At 42.6% G+C, this 19,192-nt stretch overlaps 1 protein-coding gene across 1 annotated transcript; it reads left to right on the plus strand.

The window, feature by feature from the left end:
• Nucleotides 1–1,471: 1,471 nt before the first annotated feature.
• Nucleotides 1,472–17,824, plus strand: fsd1 (fibronectin type III and SPRY domain containing 1). The gene is made up of 13 exons (XM_049588264.1): nucleotides 1,472–1,637; nucleotides 5,275–5,370; nucleotides 5,497–5,628; nucleotides 6,131–6,232; nucleotides 8,478–8,500; nucleotides 8,927–9,048; nucleotides 13,151–13,360; nucleotides 13,446–13,544; nucleotides 13,633–13,780; nucleotides 13,903–13,985; nucleotides 15,596–15,847; nucleotides 17,029–17,117; nucleotides 17,238–17,824. The coding sequence occupies exons 1-13, from the start codon at nucleotides 1,623–1,625 to the stop codon at nucleotides 17,346–17,348; spliced, it is 1,482 nt and encodes a 493-aa protein (XP_049444221.1). The 5' UTR covers nucleotides 1,472–1,622; the 3' UTR covers nucleotides 17,349–17,824.
• The last annotated feature ends 1,368 nt before the right edge of the window (nucleotides 17,825–19,192 follow it).

Raw genomic sequence — 19,192 nt, forward strand, 5'->3', positions numbered from 1 at the left:
TGTTACATCCAATATTATAAGAATGTGTAGCCTATTGTTTTTGTTTTTTGATTCGTGGAGAAAGTATTTTGAGCATTTTAAATAAAAAATTACTCCACTCAAATGTATTTTGTTACAAATCACATTTGCTTTGTATCGGCCTCATCAAATACAAATTACAAAATACTCAAATGTAATTGAAATACGTATTTTAAATACAAGTAATAGAAATACTGACCATCCCTGCCTCCTTCCAACAAGCGAGGGTGATGCATCCAGGACAAATGGTGAATCGCAGCATAATACCAGCAATGCATTTATTGACACTCTCTCTCGACAAGTGAACAAATCCATATCAGCAGAGCTGGATTAAGACCCAAACCAGACAAAGCTGACAGCTGCTCCGGGCCCCCAGATTTAAAAAACTCCAGGATCACCGTGTGTTTGTTGCTATGTGGTAATTATTTTACACCACAGCATGTGGTGCTGGTTGGTGTTTGGGTCCTACCATCCACAGTAGTGTGCTGTGAGCCCTGCACCTGACTGGGCAAACTAGAGGCCATTGTTTAACATCCTGATTTATGTCAGTATGGAATTGATCATCTTTATTGGTCACAAGTTTTCATCAAAATATTTAACAGATGTTTGTTGAAGCCCATCGTCAGTACATATAAGTATTTAAGCTCATTATAATATCTGCCTTTGTTTTAGCTCATTATCTTGTTTTATTCATTGTATCTGACGCTAATAATCTTTTAATCATGTTTTAATGTTGTAAAGCCGTATTTTATGGTGTTGTTACAGTGTGAGTCTGTTCACAATTATGCATGAAAACATACATGAACATTCATGTTTTTAATTTGTATGTATATATTTAATTGTTATTTGTTTCTTCACTTGCTGTATGCTTTGTCCTATGAGTTATTTTTACTGGTTAAGTGCACTGGGACCAAATAAAGTATTATGACTATGATTATTATGATTATCATGCTGTTGTTGTTATTATTATTATATTTAATCTAATTTAATTTAGTTTCATTTCATTCAGCTTAATTTCATTTAAATTTAATTATGTTTGTTTTTGTATTTTTGATTTAATTAATTTAATTTAATTTAGTTCAACTTTATTTTATTTTATTTTACATTTTTGATTTTGTCATATTTCATTTTATTTAATTTTATTCAACCTTTTTGATTTTTTTATATCTTTAATTTAATTTGATTTAATTTAATTTATTTAAACTTTTTTATTTTTAATATATTTAATTTAATTTAATTTAATTTAATTTAATTTTTATATTTTTTTTGTTCGGAATGATGTCAGCTAATAACCCATGCTTGAAACACACAGTGAAATCCCGATCAGCCCAGTGATCCTGGTATACCCTTACTTTTCTCCGACAGTCCCTGAAGGCAGCATCACTGCAACAGAAACAGCAGTACCCAGAATCCTCCGCTGCCGCATGCGCACTACGCACTACGGCCCAAAGGCGTTGGTGGTTGGTGTCCGTCCGAAGATGCGTTGCACTCCGGCAGCATCAGTACCAGCTCCGCCGCGCCAATAAACCAAAAAACCCGGAGGACGGAGGAGAACCAGCGGCGTGTTTGAGGCTCGAGCGGCGCCGGTTCAACGGAGCGGCGAGATGGGAGACCAGAAGGTGAGCCGGAGCCCGAGGAACAGGTGTCTCTGATGGGGGAAGCCGTTTCAGGGCGTAGTGTACAAAGGAAGGAGGGGGACAGGCTGCAGGGCTGCGGAGTTTGGATGCGGTGCGGACTCGTTGTTCACACCGCCGCTTTGTATCTGGACCGGTGAGGTTTATCTGGAGCATCCGGCCGGTGACTGTGTTAGCGATGTGTCGGTGTTATATTCAGGGACAGGGGGCCTTGGCGCAGCTCCTCTCGCATCAACACACATTACACAGCCAGTGTGAGTGGGCTTGTTCACTGTGGGATGGCCAGCCCGAGATAACGGTGACACATGAGTGGTGTGATCCGTGGAATAATCCAGCCAGTGTGTGTCCGGTCCTTTGAAGTCGGCTCATCAACGGAGCTGCGTTATTAGATTATAAATGCGCATCCTTCCTGTGCCCTCCCTCCCGGATCCCGTCCAATCTGAAGAGTAAATGTTAATCATGTTTCAAAGGGAGCTCAGAGCCCAAAGCTCCGCGCGTCCTCTCCATCCACACACTCATGCACATTACCTCCACCACAGAGGACACACTCAAGTGTTTGGTCAGAGGAGAGCCCCGCAGTCATCCGGTCCTCTGTGTCTCAGGCTCTCAGGGCACTGATGCAGAGTATTAAAGGTCCAGTGTGGAGGACTGGGTGTGTGTGTGTGTGTGTGTGTGTGTGTGTGTGTGTGCGTGCACTGGCAGAGATCAAATATAATATGTGTGTTTTCTTTAGTCCCTCCAATAATCACCACCTTAATGTGGTGGAGGTTTGTGTGTCCCTGTGATCCTGGGAGCCATGGGTGCAGATCCCGGGGGGGACGGGGGGGACATGTCCCCCCCAAATTCTGAAAAACACAAATTGTCCCCCCCAGTTCTAAATAGCTTAAATGATTGAAATTGAACAAATGTATACAGTAGTCCTATATACTGGGAGAAAGGGAAGATGATGAGGAGAAATGGGAATCCGTGAGAGGCGAGAGATGAAAACGTGAGTGGACAGAACATGCCTGAGACCCTGAAACTAGAAGTAGCATTAAGTAACAGCGAAGCAGTGAAAAGGAGGGTGATGGCTGGTTCCATGTACTACTAGCTGTTTAAGAGAAATAAACAGTGAAGGTAAGCACATGATTCTCTTTGTAGTGCTTTTTGAATGACTTGGTGATGGTGATGAGCCTCTATGAAATCGTGAAATATGCTGGCAATCTCAAGCGCTCTGTGGGCATGATTTGCACACGTGCAATTAAAAAAAAAATCACAACTGATTGTGTCCCCCCCCAAACTTGTCATCAGATCTGCACCCATGCTGGGAGCTGTCTTGGGGTCTCCCAAGACAGAGTGGTCTCAGGGGAGAAGAGGAGCGGTTCAAGAAGACCACGGTGAAACAGCACATTCAGGGAAATAGTACCCTGCGAGCTGCATGGTGAGCTGGGCGGCAGGTAGGGGCGGGTACCGGGCGTGTTGACCCCTGGTGTCGCAGACTGGTTCTGGGGACGTGGAACGATATCTAGTTGGGCTCACGCGCCGGTTCTGGAACCAAACTCCTGGAGAGGGGCTGAACTCTCGCCTTGAGTATTGGAGTTCTCCCCGGGGAACGAGAGGGTCGCCTCGATGTGACTGGGAGTTGTTGAGAGGAGGACTCTGACCTTAAAATGAGCTGTTTATACATAGAGAGCAGGTCCTCGTCTATGGTGAACGCCATGTTTCTACAGTAGCCCTGAATGGACAAGTCAAACACTGGCTCTAGACAGGGCCTTTCATGTTTTCGTAGAGTTGGAAAACATTGATTTTTTTAAATGCGAAACAACTTTACAGTGTTTGGAGAAGAAAGGTCCACACACATTAGCAGTAGGGATAGACCGATATGGATTTTTTAGGGCCCATGCCAATACCGATTTTTTTTCCATCACCCTTAGCCGATGACCGATTATGGACTGCCGATTTTCTTGAGCCGATATTTGGGGCCGATACTGCTTTTGCTCCCTCAATTTACATCAAAAAAATGACACGATGATAACAAATATTATAGGTCTCAAGTTTAAAATAAGAAACGTTTATTGAACGGTAAAAAATACTAAAACAAGATGGAAAGTTGAGGTAGAACAGGTAGAATATTATTATTATTATTATTATACATTCAAATAAAAAAAAGAGTTCAGTGCTCTTAAATCTTCCAGTAATGTCTTTATAAAATAAACAAATATTTAAGCTGAAGCATCAATAAAACAACAACTACTTTACACAGTAGGATTTGCTGCATGTGCGCTGCAGGGTCTTCCGGCAACACAGAGCTGCCCGTGGATGCCTGTCTGTAAATCATGCCAGGGAAAAATAAATCCGCGAACCCACGTGCGTATCGCCGATGCCGATAGAAGTAAAAAACTCAAATATCGGTCCGATATATCGGCCGGCCGATGTATCGGTCTATCCTTAATTAGCAGGTGCTTGGCTAGCGTCTGGCGGCACGGTGGTGCACAGTGATTAGCATTTGTTGCCTCACAGCAAGAGGGTTCCTGGTTCGAACCCCAGGGATAGTTTGCATGTCGTCCCCATGTCAGTGTGGGTTTTCTCTTGGTGTTTCCGCCTCCTCTCACAGTCCAGTGATATGCAGTGCAGGTTAAATTGGTGACTCTAAATTGCCCGTCGCTGGGAATGTGTCAGCCCTGCGACATGTCCATACTGTATCCCACCTCTCGCCCAGTGTCAGCTGGGATAGGCCCCAGTCCCCCTGCGACCACCAACAGGATAAGCTGTTATGGAAAATGAATGAATGAATAAATGGGCTCTCGTCCCATCTCCGACAACAGAACTGTGTCAGAGTGAGGGCTTATTTATGCTTCATGTGTAATATGCATACAGACATTTTCTGAAAGCTTATGGATACGGAAGAAAAGGAGCAGAACCTCCGGAAAATCGTGGGGGCAGTGTAGCGTAGTTAAAGCCAGTTACAACTGCAGGACATGATGGAAAGAAAAAGGTGGAAGGGAACAAATCTAATGTAGCGTAAAGAATTCTCTGTCACATGGCCTCACAACACTGCCTCCATGAAAAAGGTTATTATTACGACCTTCTCCGCCTTGCCTTGTTTGTTGATGTGTGAAACCTTTGACTCCGCCCTCTGGTGCCATCTATCAGCTGTATCTGTGTATGAGGGCAGTGACATTTACAATGTTGGAAACGGACATATCTACTGTATTTTCTAAGGTAAAGGGAGTAAAGAAGAGCCCCAATACTGATTTGTAACGTAAAACTACTTTATTCAGTGTTTTTATCAGTTTTAATCACTTTCATTTAGTAACATTTCGTACGCACAAAATGAGGCCTGAAACAACCGTACGCCACATTCCATGCAAAAGTTGTGATCTATAAAATCAGACTTGATGAAGGAAACTTTGTGGATAATTCACCTCCTGAACTATGAACACTGAAGGAATTCTAACTGGGGGAAGTTTCAGCTGGTTGCACTTTGCAGTCCTCACCACTAGATGCCACTAAATCCCCCTAGATCTTACAAACTGGACCTTTAAACTGTTTGCAGTTTCAGTTTGAACAGGTCAGATTTTAAATTTGTCTCAGGCATAACAAAGGTTGAATATTTAAACGTTATCTTCGGTCTTTTCTTCAGGAATCTCTGCGTAAGATCACCCACACCCTGGCCATGAAGAATGAGGAGATTTCCAACTTCGTCTGCACTCTCAAACAGAGCCTGGAGAACTTAGAGGTACAAAGAAAAAACACGTCTGAGCTAAACTTTAATCCAGGCTGCACAGTTTGGTCGTCAGTATATTCATCCAGCTACAGAAAAGGTTACATCCTGTATTTAATCATATTTCTGTTGTGACACCAGGCGAACTCCAACAGAGTCCAGGAGGACCTGGAGTCTGAGTTCACCTCCCTCCACTCTGTTCTGGATGAGATGAAGGAAAACATGGTGACGCGCATCAAACAGGAGAGAGCCAGCCGCACATACGAGCTGCAGGTAGCTGCTGCTGTCTTTGCATTTCTTTAAACTTACAAAATATATGTCTGTTTTTATTCAGTGCATGAAACGTATTCTGTGGTTGGTATTTATTGTCAAGTTAATAAGCAAATGTGAAAAAGTACATTTCGTGACGTTCTCTGCATCATTTCCTGCCATATATTCATCACCACACCGAATGAATCCTGATAGATTTCAGCCTCTTAAAATAACTGAAAGCTGGTTTTGACTTGCTCATATATTTGCAGTAGTGTTTACAGCAGCTCTTTCAGCTCATATGCGCTGAAATAAGGTGTTATTAATTCCTCCCAGGTCAAAATACCACCAGCTATATAATTCATTCAGATCTCTCTGCAGCCTCAGGAACAATCCATGACTCTCAAATGATGCAGCTCGCCCTGTCTCTTCTGCAGAGAGCACAGTAGTCCCATTATACTGAAGACCAACGTGTATTAGTTAGCAGATGTACTCTGTTTGACTTTGGGTTTGGTCCTTCTGTCAGAGTCAGCTGAGTGCCTGCTCCAAAGCCCTGGAGAGTTCAGAGGAGCTGCTGGAGCTGGCCAATCAGACGCTCTGCTCCTCCCAGACGGACGGTTTCAATCAGGTAACAGACTCAACCCATCGCTGATGTGATGCTGCTGCACTGTTCCCTCTGCTCGCTGTCTGTAACTCCATGTTTAATGGCTGATGGTGAATTCAGTGTCTGTATGTACATATATTTATGATTTAATCTGTCCTTCCAGTGGTGTCTTACTACCAGTTATTTTAACACAGCCACATATGAAATCCCATTTAAGTCAGTATTTGATAAATAAATGAATTCATACATACATACTGGTTAAGGGTGTCAACGGTTAACCGCTAAGCGATTAGCCGTCAAATATAGTTTTGACCAGTTACTATTAACAATCTGTCGGTTAATTTTACTACCCCTCAGTTTACTGCACTGTGTACCACCCTGGTCTGATGGAAGCTAGCTAACGGCGCTGCTCAATTGGCGATTACAGCTAGAAATGCTGTCCAGACCCAACAGTGTTGCTATGGAAACATTGTGCCCACCCTCCAGTGCCCCCCCCCCACAAACCAAGCCACAAACCCCTTTTAGCTTAGCCCCTCTCACGCGTGTTATGCATGAGACCCACCGCCAAGAGATTTAAAAAGCAACTGTTAGCAGTTAGCAGCTAACTCAAAGATGAAGAACAGCGCCCGCAAACGTCCACAAATTGGAAGACAGTGAGGTCGGGGAGCTCCTTACTCCCCAAGCAGAGGATGAGATCAGCCGCTATATGACAGGGATGGTAAATGATTGTTGCTGCCATGTCATGTCATCTTTATTGTTTAGAGGTGCTGCTGACGCAAATGTTATATGTCACACTAGAGGCTGACGCTGTTGTGTTACACGTTACACCCAACACGTCTCTTTTGATTCTGAGATGCCGGCATGCTGATTAAAGTCACACGCTGGATCGGCATGTTGCTGCTTTTTGGCTCTGTGTAAATATGCAAAGGCAGCGTAAAGAAGGGGCTTTGTAGCAGCTATTGGTAACACCGTTATCACTGTTGGGTCTGTTAGATACATTAACAGTGTCAGCTAAAAGGCCGCTTAACATTACTCACCAGGGCTACTTGAGGGGAGACTGGAGGGTGGCCACCATGTTACCACATGTTTCCACCAAATGAGTGGCGCTGCTAGCTAGCACCCACCCGACCCGGATGGAGTGCAGTGCAGAGCAGCCAAGACTTGTTAGCAAGCGATGACCAGAGGCTGGGCAGTGGGCACTTTGTTGCACATGTTACACAGCTAACTTGGCTGTCCGCAAAGTCAACAGAAAAAAAAGGCAAAATATTCACATCACAAAACATGAAATTACCCTGAAATAAATAAAAGTACTCCTCTAAAAAATTTGTCATTTTAAAATAAAAATCTTTTTAACTACATTGACCCATTTAAATGTTAACATTTACATTGATTTATATATTTATTGCCTCATTTATTTTTTTAGGATATATTTTATAGTCATAGTTATTTATTTCAAAGCACGCTTAGGCGATATAGATTTTTTCATACCTCCATAGTTTCCCGACATTTCACTCGAGTTTATGGTATATCTCGTGGTATATGTGTTTTTACACATATACCATGAGATATACCATAAACAAAACAAAAACAACAACAAAAAGTGACGGAAGTCATTGTAGCATGTCTGTCATTTACTAGTGCACAATGCTGTGTTTCCTGTGTTGTGTTGAGTGGACCCAATGACACTTGTTGCTGTGGTGGACCCGACACATCAGTCGGCTGAACGGAGATGATGTGTTCGAAAAAATCATGTGGCCGATAAAACGTTTTTGTAGTTTGAAGACGTCAGATTAAGTAAGATAGAGTTATATGTTATATTCCTGTTTTGCTAGTCCTGTAACGTTATCCTCACCACTCGCGGTCGCCACCTTTCTCTGCTCAGCTGCCTGTTCTACCAGTAGAGACTGACCTCTGGTGGTGTGCGATGTGCACTGCAGTACATTGCCTCAATACAGCATCTCCGTATCAGTTTAAGAAAGAGGAGCGTCTGTATTTTTGATGGTGTTTAATACTATTGAGTAACTTGGTATACCGTAATACCTTGATAGTGCTCAAGCTGATTTCCTAGGCATATTTATGTGTGTGTGTGTGTGTGTGTGTGTGTGTGTGTGTGTATGTATTTGTTTATTAAATATTTACTTAAATGGCATTGCATAGCCACCAGCGACTTTGTGTGTTAAATGACAACATGATGGGCTACAACTCAGTTTTCTCTTCGCTCCGTATCTCTCCTCTCTCTTTCCTTCCCCTCTCTGCTTCTCCTCTCCAGGCGGCCAAAGACATTAAGGATAGGTATAGTACTCAGCCATCCATTGCTTCCCTTCTGTCATAGCCTCCTGTTACCATCTCATAATGTAGCATGCATGCGTTGAAGACACGTAGCCACCACACCCATTTCATAGACAATAAGCTCTATGGGAACTTTCCATTCAAGAGCCCGTTTGTCTTTGTGTTTCCCTCTGTCCTCTCAAGTCTGTACCATCCTGTGTCAGCCCCCCCTCCTCCCTGGGTGAACTCCCTCTCTTAGCTCTGCTTTTAAATATTGATTAGGTTGTTGAGTCCAGTGGTAGTATCAGAAGTCTAGTTAGTGGCCTCTTCTTTAGTGAGCAGTGTTAAAGTCACCTGTTTTTGCCTCTGATCCAGTCGAATAATGGACATCGCTTGTTTCCACTCCGTGTGTTTGTGTGTTTTTGTGTGTGTGTGTCTCTTTGTCCGCAGCGTGACAATGGCTCCAGCCTTTCGCCTCTCCCTGAAGGCTAAAGCCAGTGACAACATGAGTCACTTGATGGTGGATTTCAGCCAGGAGAAGGGGTTGTTGCAGGGCCTCAAGTTTCTCCCAGGTCTGCTCCACTTTTCATACAAAGAAATACAGATGGTGACCACTGCACTGTAGCTAAGTACATTCACATGAGTATTTTATTGGAGTATCTCCATTTCATGCTGCTTTATCCTTCAGTCACATTCACTAACATACAAAGAAATAACAAAAATATCCTTCTTATCAAGTCATCTCAGTTATAACGCCTTATTTTTCCAAAGCATGTAAAAAATTCCACCAGGCCAGTTTGTTTCAGGTGTTTCCTGAAATTATTTCTTTTAAATTCAGGCATCAATATGCCTCATAATTTCTTGTTTCAAGATGCAAACTATTCATTTGAATTAAAGGTCCAGTGTGTAGAATTAAGGGGGATGTATCAGCAGAAATGGAATATAATTGTTACCTTAGAATGAGCGGTTTATATCTACATAGGGAGCGGGCCCTCGTCTACAAAGTCTGCCATGTTGCAAGGCCATGTTTCTGCAGTAGCCCAGAACGGACAGACCAGACACTGACTCTGAATAGGGCCATTTGCATTTTCTTATACACCTGCATAGCTAGCGGCACCTACGCGACAAGCCGAACAGCATCAAGGAAAAACTGATTTTTAATGAGAAATTCCTTTATTTGGTGTTTTCATCAGTTTAAATTACCAATCCATTTGTTTTTGGGAGGAGGAGGCCTCTATGGAAAGTTCAGCTCCCGATAAAAATCTTCTCAATGTCTGGATCTTAAGTTATAAAAGTTAAAAAGTGAGCACACATTAGCGGGTGCTGGGCTAGCAGCTCGTCTGCAATGTGCTGAACAGTGTGTGGGAAACACTGATTTGTGAAGTGAAACTGCTTTGTTTAGTATTTATACTGGTTTTAATCACATGGTCTGTTTGTCTTGGAGAGGAAGAGACCTCTGTGGATAAGTCGGCTCCCGGTTAAAACTACCTGAACAATGAACACTGAAGGAATTCTAACCGGGATTTCACGCTTCAATCAATCAATCAAATTTTATTTATATAGCACCTTTCAAAACAAATCGGTGTCATTCAAAGTGCTATACATTTTGATTGAAAAATACAGAGAATAAAAAAGTAAAATCAGAAGAAGGACTGGGAAACTAATGCACACTGTGTCATACAATAATAATTTAAAACAATAATAGAAGATAAAAACAAGATCAAAACTACTGTGCTGCTACTAAAAAAAAGAGAGACAAAAAAAATTAAATATTTAAAATAACATGCAGGATAAAATATAAAATCAAAGTCAGGAGAATAGCAATAATCAAAAGAGAAAAATACAGATAAGACCACTGAATAAAAACAAAAGTAAAAATAAAAATAAAATGCAGGATAAAATATAGAATAAAGATACGATATAAAAACAATCAGGGAAATAGCAATAAGACAAATACAGATAAAAAGTAATAAATAGAATAATTATAAAACAATGGAACTAACGCAGGACACTACATAAAAGCCAGACTAAAGAGATGGGTTTTTAGCCTACGTGTAAAAGTGTCAGTGTTTCTGACTCCTCTTGGATCCTCTGGCAGATTGTTGCACAGTTTTGGAGCATAGTGGCTGAAAGCAGCATCACCAAATGTTTTTGTTCTACTCTGTGGGACAGTTAAAAGAGAGGAGCCAGAGGATCTGAGGGGTCTTCCTGGTTCATAAAATAAAAGCTTCTCTGAGATATAGTCTGGTGCAAGCTATGCAGTGCCTTAAAATATAATGGCACATGAGAAGTTTCAGCTGGTTGCGATCTTCAATCCTTATTACTAGATGCCAATAAATCCGACACACTGCTCGTTTAAAACAACAGCTCTCACTGCACTGACAGATTTTTTTTTCCAGTTGTTTAAAGAAAATAATTTATTACAGACCCAATTAAATCTAGAATTGTGTTCATAAGATTTGAGTTTATAAAATAGTTTAAATTAGCTTCCTCCTGACCTGTTGCATTAGTAAAATGCAGTTTACACAATAATACGTAAGAAATGATAATCCAGTGATACATTCTGTAACATTGTGAAAGTACTTTTACTCACGTAAGATTGTTAATGCAGCACATACTGTAGTCTTTTTACATCCTTTTAAAGCTCCAGTGCAGGATTTAGGGCGATATATTTGCAGAAATGTAATATAATATATGAAGTATGTTTTCTTTAGTGTGTAATCAGCTGAAAATAAGTGTCTGTCGTGTTTCTTGTACCTCAGAATGAGACGTTTATGTCTACATAGGGAGCAGGTCCTCGTCTGTGGAGATCACCATGTTGCAGCGTTTCTACAGGAGCCCAGAACAGACAAACCAGACACTGGTTCTAGAGAGGGTCCTTCTCCTGTAGCTAGCAGCCCCTCTCAAACACGAGTGTTGGAAAAACACAGATTTTTTTATTTTATTTTTTTTTTACCTCAAACTGCTCCAGTGCTTCTGCTGGTTTTAATCACCTGGGGCCTCATTTATAAAAGAGTGCCTAGGATTCATACTAAAAGTTGACGTGTGCCCAAAAGCTGAAAATGGTGTGCGCCAAAAAATAATCTGATTTATAATACCGTGCGCACGCACACTTGCACGCAATGTTCTCTTTATAAATCACAGACCTCCTGGAGTTGTGCGCACCCAGAAATATTTAGCTAAATAAATAAATATATTCCATGCAGTCGCGCTGTCCTCTCCCCCTCCTGCGCTCACAGAGTGGACAGTGAGACGTCAGAGGCAGTGCGGATTAAATATGTATTTAGAAAGAATTTCAATTCAGGATTTGAGTCGGATTTTACAACGTTTTTATGAAACAATTATCACTCACTCCAAGCGCAAAATAAGGCTGCTGGATTTAATTTCAGTGATAATGTGGATCTAAGGTGGATATAGCGTGACATTAAATTCGTGTGAGACATCAAAAAAATCTGACTCCACTTCTCCACCTCACCGTCTGCGTCGCCACTTCCCAGTGTCTCCAGAATGTGCACGCATGACTCAGAGTTTGCTTACAGGTGCGCACATTCTCCCGCCAAGTTTATCTTTATAAATTACAATCTTCGCGTGGTAAGTGCCGTACGCAACTTTCAAGCCCCGTTTTGTGGGTAAGCAAGCTTTATAAATAAGGCCCCTGGTCTGTTTGTGTTGGAGAGGAGGAAAACTGTGGATAATTTCAGCTCCCAATTAACACCTCCTGAATTGAACATTGAATGAATCCTAACCAGGAGCAGTTTCACCTCGTTGCAATCTGAAATCCTCACAGCTAGACACCACTTACTCCCCCTAAATCTCACACACTGCTCCTTTAATGAAGTAAAGATCTGTAAATGTCAAAACTACAGTGCAGAAAGAGCGTCAGAACATGCTGGTTATGTTGTCTTATGTTGACAAATCATCACAAATAAATCAGAAGTCATTAATCACACAGGTCTTACAGGTTATACAAAGGCTGGGCCTGTTGTAGACCGTACAGTGTCACAAAGTCTAATCACAGCAAAACAATTTCTCTCTGTGTGCTGCATTGGCTTCAATAAGCTCCATTTATTATACATATATATAAGAGTCAAATGACTGCATGTTATGTGACAGGGGTCGCAAGCAGTGATGAAACCACAGAGAATTATGACCGAACTCTGCAGCTGTGTGAGGCTTCTTAACCTGTTTTAATGCGCTGGTGTGGTTTTACAGCCCACATATTTACTGTAAGGCTCAATCTCATCGCTCGCAGCTGTTCTCAGCAAAAACATCTCAGGTACAGCCACTGTACGCCGCCTGTTCAGCACCAAACGGCTGTACAGTTGAACATGTAGCAGCTAATGTTAGATAGTTACCTTCCTGAATACTGGACCTACATCTGTCAGGTGACACAAACATGACTCTGTATCTGATTGATGTGTAAATGTACAATTGTTGGCTAACACTTCAGTGTACGCTAGGCTGTGTAACAGTCAGCCTGTTTTGGGGGACCTCTGCTCCCACGTGGCGAAACATTGACACCGTGTGACACCTCATGTCATTACGTCCTTGATCTACTATTTAAAGGATTATAATGATAGTTTCACATTAGCTGTTTCTGTCGTGAAATATCATTTTAGCATTTACAAGAGTAGAGGAAGTTGATTTTCAATATTCCCTCTCTCTTCTCTCCAGTTCCCGCCACTCCAGAGATCCAGGTCTCAGAGTGCCAGGTGTGCGACAACACAGTGACTGTAGTTTGGACCTTACCGGAGCCTGACAGCAAGATAGACCACTACATCCTGGAGCATCGACGCACCAACCACGAGGGCCCGCCTCGCATCAGAGAGGACTACCCCTGGATGGTGGTGGAGGGGATACGAGAGACGGAGCACACACTCACAGGTAGGAGGCAGACTGTGAGCAGGTGTTTGTGGTGTTAACTTTGATGCGGCTGAGTCATAAAGGATACTTGTGTTTTCACTCTCAGGTCTGCGCTTTGACACGCGGTACATGACGTTCAGAGTGAAAGCGTGTAACAAGGCCGTGGCGGGAGAGTTCTCCGAGCCGATTACACTAGAAACCCACGGTGAGAACACTGGACATAAAGTAGGGTCTATAAGGCTGTGCTGCTGTCATCAACAGTGTGTTCATAACATGCCTGGCTCATTTCACAGCCTTCACCTTCAAGCTGGACTCTGGTTCGGCCCACCAGAACCTGAAGGTGGAGGACCTGAGTGTGGAGTGGGACAGCAGTGGAGGAAAGATACAAGACATCCGCAAAGAAAAGACCCGAACCAACTCCCCGATGCACTCTCCAGCCAGGTGTGTATGAATGTGGACTGCAGGGTCACACCTGGGCTTTGACTGTAAACAGGGCATTAAGAATAAATCTCCTAAAGACGGATCTTTGAGCGTTTGTTGTGTGTCATCTGTCTCATCTGTAGGTCAGCCCTGATGTCACCTAAGAGAGCTCCGACAGCTCGGCCCGGCAGAGACAGATTTACAGCAGAGTCTTACACGGTGCTGGGTGAGTGTACAAAACACACCGGGCCGGAGTTATAGCTGTACAGCTATGTGAAACCATACATTATTTTGTCCCCTGAGGTTCAAGTGTAGGGAGCAGGAGTAAATAGAGAATGTGAAGGTGAGGTCACTCTGTGTTAGGTTTTTGGACGGGGGCGCCATCTTGTGAGGCACGCACTGTTATCTGTGCCTGCTATAGTGGTCAAGCAATGGTATTTGGACAAACTAATCAGGATATATATCCATATGACCTGACAGACCAAGGCTGGATTATAAACCTGACACCTCCACTCACACACCGAGAGGACTCTGTAAACCACTGGCTCACTTATGCTCAGTGTTTAGATATGTATGCAGACACAGAGGCAGCCATCTGTCATCAGTTAGTCCACATTTGGCCACTTTTTTTAAAAGACATTTTCAAAATGTCAGAGCAGAATGACTCAGTAACAGAGACCAAGTTACGATGACGTCGCGCTGACAACATCTTCTGGGTAGTAAACAGGCTGTTGATGACAATTCAGGCCCCAAGGAAAGCTGCTCATGCTTGCAGCAAATTTTTCCCAGTGGCCTCTTGTGGCATTGCAGCAAAACAATCCCAGAAAGCATTTTCTCCATAGAGCTCCATTGTAAAAGACACGTCTGTAAAGCTGTCCACAGGACACCTCGTACTGCAAACAAGGTCATTATGACTCTGTCTGTTCTAATTTTTTGAGACATGGTGGTTTTATATGAGCGAAACTTTCCTCAAGCCGAGAAAAGTGATTTTAAAGTGTCCACCAAAAAAAAATCTATATAATAATATATAATATTTGTTCTGCTTTACCTCACACATCAGGGCAGCTGTTGTCAGTTGAGCCTGGTGGATTTGATGTAACGGCTTCAGTTACCCAGAGATTGGCTGATGGCAAAGTAACATGGGGAAAATATTCTAAATATACTGTACACTTAAACTGATAAAGATTTTTGGGGCTGTTTTATTAGGTAACATTTGCTCTGTGTTGTTTGATTTTAATGTACAAGGACTGTCTTCATTGAAGTTACTGGGAAAAAATATTGTGATTCGTTCTATAGTGAGAAGAATTCCCTGTCCACATGTCATGATGTATTAAAGGGATAGTGCACCCAAAAATGAAAATTCAGCCATTATCTACTCACCCATATGCCGAGGGAGGCTCAGGTGAAGTTTTAGGGTCCTCACATCACTTGCAGAGATCCAAGGGGAGAGGAGGTAGCGACACAACTCCACCTAATGGAGGCTGACGGCGCCCCAGATTCAAACGTCCAAAAACACATCATTGAAACCACAAAGTCCGTAGTGATCCAAGTGTCCTGAAGCCCCGACATAAAAAGTTGTTTGGAAAAACCTCATTTGAACTCTGTTTTTAGCCTCACTGTAGCCTGTAGCTCTGACTGCCTCTCTGTGCACCGCGCTCACATGTGTGCACTTGCGCGAGACCATCAAAAGCACGTGAACACATGTGAGCTCGTGGCGAAGACTGTTGAAAAACATGTAACCACAACTCTGACTCTACACAAACATTCACACGCACTTCAACCATGAAACGTTTGACACTGACACAACTCATTATGTGGTCTTACGTCTCATGACAGCTGACACCATGATTGACGCCGGCCAGCAGTACTGGGAGGTGCGGTTTGACAAGGAGAGCAAAGCCTTCGCTGTGGGCGTGGCGCTGCGGAGCCTCGGAAAATTTGACCAGCTGGGGAAAAGCAGCGCTTCCTGGTGCATCCACCTGAACAACTGGCTGCAGCAGAGTCTCACTGCAAAGCACAACAACAAGGCCCGGTCGCTGGACTGTGCCATCCCGAGCAGCATAGGAGTCTACGTCAACTATGACGAAGGTACAATGAATGCATGCACACGTGAAGTCACTGTTTGAATGATCACACATCAAAAAAGACTTTAATGTTTGTCACTGATGTGAAAAACACGTTGCAAAACATAACAAAATACACATACACAACAAAACAAAGGTTTTGTCTAGATTCAACGGCAGTTATTGGATTAGTGAGTCTGTATAAAATAGTACTTCTAGGTACTTTGGAGACCGAGGTAGTGGTGTGCCCGAGGAATGTCTTTACCTTATAAAAACTCAAGAGAAAATGTAGGCGCTCTTGAAGAAAGGGGTCAGCACATGGGAGGAAAAAATGACCTTCAGGCACTCGTGCGTGTAGCAGGAACAAAAGCACGTGAATTAAGTTAAAAAGCCTTTGTTAAAAAAACATGGTGCTTATATTAAAACACAGACCAGTTTCAACCCAGAGGTCTTCATCGGGGTGCAAAAGGGTGGACAGGACTCAAACATTTTACAGACTTGGTAGGGTGTGTCATCCAGCCCTGATGGAAAAGTGAATAAAGATGGATGACAGCAATAGATCACAATGAGAGGCCATTTTAAAGGTGACACACCGTGATGACACCTCCTACCAAGTTTATAAAATGTTTGCTTGACTCCTGTCCACCCCTTTGAATAAAGGTTTTTTGTACTTTTAAATATTTTTAGTGCTGAAACAAGCAGTCGATTCTTCGATCGTTTCAATTCAATTGACAGAAATAAATCAACAAACTGATTCATTGTTTAATTTATTAAGCAAAAATGCCAACATGCAAGATTTGAGGATTCTGCAGTTTTATTCATTTACCCAAAAGTTATTTACTCGGCAAGTCTCTTTGAGGTTAGAAACCTCTTTTGAATTTAAGAGCCTGCCAAGATGGCAGCATGGTGCAAATCAATATAAAATCAGACAACAGATAAAAACATTGCTTAAAAGAAATAACTTGCATTTATATGTTTTTATATCATTGTAAATCAAAAGTCTTTGGGTTTTGGATTATTGATAGGACAAAACAAGCAATCTGAAGACATCACTCTGAGCATTTGTAATGATTTTTTCAAACTTTTAAACAATTTTGTTATTGTGAAGAGTGATTGACAGATTGATCAACAATGACAACATGTTAGTTGCAGCCTTACTTTTTTATTGTAGTGCTAAGTGTGATTTTCCGTCTTCATTCTCTGCAGGTGTTTTGTCTTTCTACAACTCCAAAACTAAACAGCTGATGCACTCCTTCAAAACCAAGTTCCAGCAGCCAGTTATACCAGCTTTCATGGTGAGAGACGTTTCCTCAAAAGCCTTTAAAAATATCTAAAAAAAAAAAAAAAAAAAAAGATGCTCTGTTGTTCCCGAGTGTTCCGTTTTTACATTCCTGATGATGTGCTGCCCCCTGCAGGTGTGGAACGGCAGTTTCTCAGTAGTGACGGGCCTGCAGGTTCCCAGCGTGGTGCAAAGCGGTCAGAGGAAGAACAGCGGCACCAGCAGCTCCAACGCCAGCCTCACCTAGTCTCATGCACTCAGCCAGCTGGACGCCACCCAGCTCTGCTCGACCACAGTCCCAGCTGCAGAACATCACCTCTGCCGTGGCTGCGGTCCAAGCCATATCATGGAAGAGTTTCATCACTGGAGTAGGATGGTTTAGCCTGTTCCTTCGGCTGCGTTACGTGACAAGGAAAATGGTTTTGGGAACAAGTGAGTCATCGGCGCCATCAGTGACAGAACTCTTCAGATGTATGACTCCGGCTGTTGTTGTTGCTTGGGACACATTAGCTGTAGTCTCTAGTCTTTCCTCTCATGTCATTTAGCACTGTCCCACTGCTGCTAGAGCAAAGATTTAGCGCTGGCCGCTGCCCTTCCTTCCTCGCCATCACCAAAACTGTCAGTCGTACTGTCAAAGCAGCCAGCTGCAGGTGCAGGGTCAAGGCCTGTCCTGTCTGCTCTCTCCCTGTGCCTTCCTTCTCATTTCCAAACTGATTGGCCAAATCAGGTGATCCGCACCAACATGCTAGTGTTTCACTGTCTCCCTATACCAATTTAAAACAATGTGTTGTGTCGGTGTCGTTATAACTCGGTTGTAACGTAACTTAGTGGTAATTATCACCCACTGAATCTGCCTCTTCTCATCAGCCAACCTGTGTAACCCAAATAATCTGCTCCTTGACAACGCTACTGAATAGAATGTAGTTCATTAAATCAGGATTTATTCAACTTTGCCAGCAGCTAACGGATCATAAGAACAACACATATTAGGGATGCTGTGTTTTCTGTCTTGCCGAGGCATGCAGACCAATCAGTGTTTACTGCATTTCACTTTTTGTAGTCGGGTTCGCGTGCGAGAAACTGGGTCGTTTAGCCTCCTGCTGAGCTTCTGTTGGTTTGAAATCAGAATCAGTGTTGGCTGTGAGAGTTTAAAGGGATAATTTGGATCTTTTGAAGTGGAGTCGTATGAGGTACTGATCCATCGTGTTTTACACACAGTAGATATCAGTGCACCAAATTCAGAGAAGTGAGCAGGAGCACCAGTATTGAAGCTAAGCATTGTACTGCTGTGGATGGGGTCAGCAGCAAAACGTATTTTAGCCGCCTTAAAAAATCATTATCAGTTTAATAATATGTTACATTAAGAATATTTAACTGCTTTACCTTGATGTAGACTAGGAATGTTCCTAATGACATATTTCACTTTAAACTGAGACCAGTCAACTGAACTTAGAAAACACTCAGAGAACAGTCACAACGAGCACAATTTAATCAGTAAGATTTTCCGTGTATTATTGTGTATATCATAAGAGCCATTTGAAGCTGTTAATTACAGTTTTCTATAACCAAGTAGTATTTTAAATGCCACTGAAATGTGAGGCACTCTGCACCGTGCATTGTCACCTCACATCAAGCGAGTCCCTGGTTCAAAGCCCAGGGTGGGGGAGCCCCTCTGTGTGGAGTTTGCATGTTCTCCCTGTGTCAGCGTGGGTTTCCTCCAGGTGCTCCAGCTTCCTCCCACAGTCCAAAGACATGCAGGTTAATTGGTGACTCTAAATTGTCCGTAGGTGTGAATGTGAGTGTGAATGGTTGTCTGTCTCTATGTGTCAGCCCTGTGATAGTCTGGTGACCTGTCCAGGGTGAACCCTGCCTCTCACCCAGTGTCAGCTGGGATAGGCTCCAGCCCCCCGTGACACCTGAGAGGATAAGCAGGTATGGAAATGAAATTATTCTTTAGGAAAATAAATCTTGAGTGACAGCCATCGCATAAAAATAATGATAATTTTTATAATAATTTTAACCAACTAGTATTCCTAGTGCTGACTCGTGAAGGCAGCGATGTTTAATCGACTAGTCGACTAACAGCACACA

This window comes from Epinephelus fuscoguttatus, linkage group LG10 (assembly GCF_011397635.1).
Source record: "Epinephelus fuscoguttatus linkage group LG10, E.fuscoguttatus.final_Chr_v1".
NCBI classification, from domain to species: Eukaryota; Metazoa; Chordata; class Actinopteri; order Perciformes; family Serranidae; genus Epinephelus; species Epinephelus fuscoguttatus.

Bases quoted from the DNA above. Each gene is read 5' to 3' on its own strand.
- fsd1 (XM_049588264.1), top strand. The intron at 5,371-5,496 runs GTACAAAGAAAA...TTGTGACACCAG, and splicing joins AGAGCCTGGAGAACTTAGAG to GCGAACTCCAACAGAGTCCA. The intron at 5,629-6,130 runs GTAGCTGCTGCT...TCCTTCTGTCAG, and splicing joins GCCGCACATACGAGCTGCAG to AGTCAGCTGAGTGCCTGCTC.